At 32.7% G+C, this 3,568-nt stretch overlaps 1 protein-coding gene across 1 annotated transcript; it reads right to left on the reverse strand.

Annotated features, from left to right (window-relative positions):
- Positions 1-2,491: 2,491 nt before the first annotated feature.
- On the reverse strand, positions 2,492-3,013 carry LOC145164766 (uncharacterized). Its single transcript, XM_079083451.1, has one exon. It carries the CDS (start codon positions 3,011-3,013, stop codon positions 2,492-2,494), a length of 522 nt encoding a protein of 173 aa, XP_078939577.1.
- Between the last annotated feature and the right edge of the window lie 555 nt (positions 3,014-3,568).

Genomic DNA, 3,568 nt, shown 5'->3' on the forward strand with positions numbered 1-3,568 from the left:
AAGTCCATAACAAATCGGTGTGTGCATATCGAGCTCTCAGGTTCCTGATAATACATGCAGTTTAAAATACATCAATAATAATGTTAGTAAGGTCCATAGGTTTTGACTCTACTTGCTTTTATAACCAAAAGTATATTTATATAACTATGACTGGTTAACTAGATTATATAAAGTGTGTACCTTTTATAACCAAAAAGTATAAAATTTGGAGTGTAAGTGCTTAAATTCTTGTATAAATACGTGCTTGTAACCCCGTACAAGTGTGTGTGTTTGTGTGTGTTGTGTACAAGTTTTACCTGACTTATGTGTTTTCATGCTTGGAACGCCATAAAAGTGAGTGTGTTGTTTATAATAACTAAATTATGAAATATAAGTTTATAAACAACAAAGGTCTGTTTCATTCATATATTTATAAGTATTTTTATTTTTATAAAACATCTCGACACTTAACTATCATTCTAAGTGTGTTTCCATGCTACATATAGTCTTATTTCAATTCATATGAGTGTTTGGCTACGACAAATACTATTTCAATTATATACGAGTGTTCTGGCTACATATAAATATTATTTCAATTCTATATGAGTGATTTTAGAGTGTACTATGGGTCTGTGATGAGCCTATAACCGAGCTATATGACGTTTCAACCTTTGTATGGCACTACAAGAGGGCGTGTCGAAAATATCACCAAAGTTTCACTGACATCATGAAAGAGATTTAGTGAATGAACGTATTATCGCCCGTTTTGACTCGTTAGACGTAGGTTATAGCTAGCAACCACAGGTGGGGCTATCAACTGGTATAGATCTATACAAAATATTCCTCGCTCCATGAAGATTAAATGTTATAGGAAAAAGGGATTTACTAAGTTTTTGTTCTTAGATGATGAAGAGTTAACTCATATAGTACATCTAAGTGTAAACAATTCTAAAAGTGTGTGAATTAGTGTCCTAAACTTTAGTTATAAAGTTATTAATACTTATCGTTCCTAGGTTCAGTTCAAAAATGTGGTTACGTGTCTTCAAAGTTAAGTTGTAAAGTTCACTAGTCTTATTGTTTATTCGTTGTATAAACTATAATAAAAGTTTTCTAACGAAAATCGGGAAGACATATGTATTTTGACCAAAACCAGGTTTTACCCAATGCAAAAACAACAATACCAAAATGATATCCAAGTTCAGTTAGCACTGAATATATCATTTATGTGTGAAAAATGACATTTAACAACTATTTTGACAGTTATGTTTACAAACGGTAATATAACTATTATTATTTATAAATATAACACGACTATATTTCTTTTGTTATTTAAAACATTAACTAAATACAGATCGCCATATTTTGTTCAACACACACACACACACACACACACATATATATATATATATATATATATATATATATATATATATATAAACAAGAAATTTTATTATATAAACATTTAACTAACTTATTAGAGTTTACATAAATGTAACGACGAGTTGTGCATGTATTCTCTCGCGAAAACGTTAAAAAGTTTAAAAGGGGCCGAGAGGGGGGAGGAGAAAAATTTTGCGAGGGGGAGAGAAGAAGGAAAGAAAGGATTTAGGGAAATGGTTGAAATTGCTTCTTATTTATAGGAGGAGAGAGATGATGTGAGAGCCTCTCTCCTAGTGATACATGTCTCTTACATCTCACTGAGAAGTGTCACCACTACATGGTGACACATGGGGTTCTCTCGAACCATGTGCAAAATCTCGATGTAAAATGATTTCGTGAAATTTCTCTGAACATGCCTCACAGATTGATTCCAAAAATGTGATATAAATTTCCGAATGAAAGATGATACTAGGTTAAAAACGTGTTCAAAGTTTTAGTTCAATTATATTTTATAGTTTTCTCATTACGATTGTTTTAGCGAAATTGTTATAAATTCGTGCTAAAACATTACGAATATGAATTCAAATATTATCATATAGTTTATGTTCAAAAATATGCTCGAAAAATTTAACAAAATGTGTTGCTATCACAATGAATCGATATGATGTTCGTTACCAGGAAAATCAGTTATATAACCGATTTACATCCGTAAAAAAGGGCATAAATTTTGCGTACGATCTCCATTTTTGACGTTCTTTATATTCATAGAATTGTGTTAACATGTTTTATCCAATTAGAGTATCATTTGTTCCTAAGTATACTTAATACATAAATTTATATTTTTAATGCGTTAATCAATACTTATTATTGCGAATAATGTTTAATTCATTAACGATTAGCATTCATTGGAGACAAAGAGTATTCTTGCGAATAATGTTTAATTCATTAACGATTAGCATTCATTGGAGACAAAGAGTATTCTGCATGCAATCTTAAGTGTAATAACTTCATTTGCATTTAAAGTTATGGAATATTGTACATTAGATCCCATTACAAGAGGGTTCATGGTGGTTTGACCTATTTTTGCTAGTCGTCACATTCTCCCCATGTTAAAAGAATTTTGTCCCGAAATTCAGCTTTTAGACGGGATATCTTTAAACAAGTGTGGGTACTTTTGTTTCATTTGATCCTCACATTCCCATATGAATTCTAGTCCTCGTATAGAGTCCCATCTTACCTTTACTATAGGAATAGGGCTCTGTTTTAAGCGTTTAATCTTTCCATCCATAATCACCGATAGTTCTTCGAAAAAGTGGAGTTTTGTGTTCACTTGGATTTCGACGAGAGGAATAGCATGAGTGTCATTGAACAAACACTTCTTAATTTTTGAAAAATAGAAAACATTGTGCCCATTGTTTAGTTCTTGAGGTAGCTTGAGTCGATATGTAATAGGACAAATTCTGTCAAGAACTTCAAAGGGTACTATGTATTGGGTGTTTAACTTGTCTCTTTTCCCGAACTGAACCATTCCATTCCAAGGAGATACCTTTAACAGTACCCTATCTCCAACTTGGAATTCCAAAGGCTTACATCTCACGTCAACATAGCTCTTTTGACGATCACGTGCAGCCTTCAGTTTATCCTTGATTTGCATGATACTTTCGGTGGTTTTGTGAATTATTCCAGGCCTAGTGTGCAGTGTATCAGTTGCATGATTTTTTGGCCAACTAAGTATATTCGACCTCTACCTAGCATATCAAAAATTGACACCTTCGCCCGTATAAAGCCTCAAACGATTGCCTTTATGTTGGTGCGATAATTGTTATTATAATAAAACACAATCAATGGTAAATAAGTATCCCAAGAATTTTTGAAGTCTATCACACATGCTCAGAGCATATCTTCCAGATATTAGATGATTCACTCTCTTTTACCATCGGTTTGTGGATGGTAATTTGTGCTCATGTCCAAGTGTGTTCCCAAGCATTCCTATAGTGATTTCCAGAACCATGAGATGAATCTACTATGTCGGTCATAGATGATAGAAATTGGCACCCCGTGCAGTTTTACGATTTCCTTGAGATATGTTCTAATAAGCTTTTACATCTGTCTATTTCTTTTATTAACAGGAAGTGGGTGGAATTTATTAGTCTATCGAATACTACCCAAATAACGTCAAAACCACTTGGCATCTTTGGCAGTTTAGTGA

Source organism: Lactuca virosa, chromosome 3 (genome assembly GCF_052849685.1).
Source record: "Lactuca virosa cultivar CGN04683 chromosome 3, Lactuca_virosa_CGN04683_v6, whole genome shotgun sequence".
In the NCBI taxonomy this organism is placed as follows: domain Eukaryota; kingdom Viridiplantae; phylum Streptophyta; class Magnoliopsida; order Asterales; family Asteraceae; genus Lactuca; species Lactuca virosa.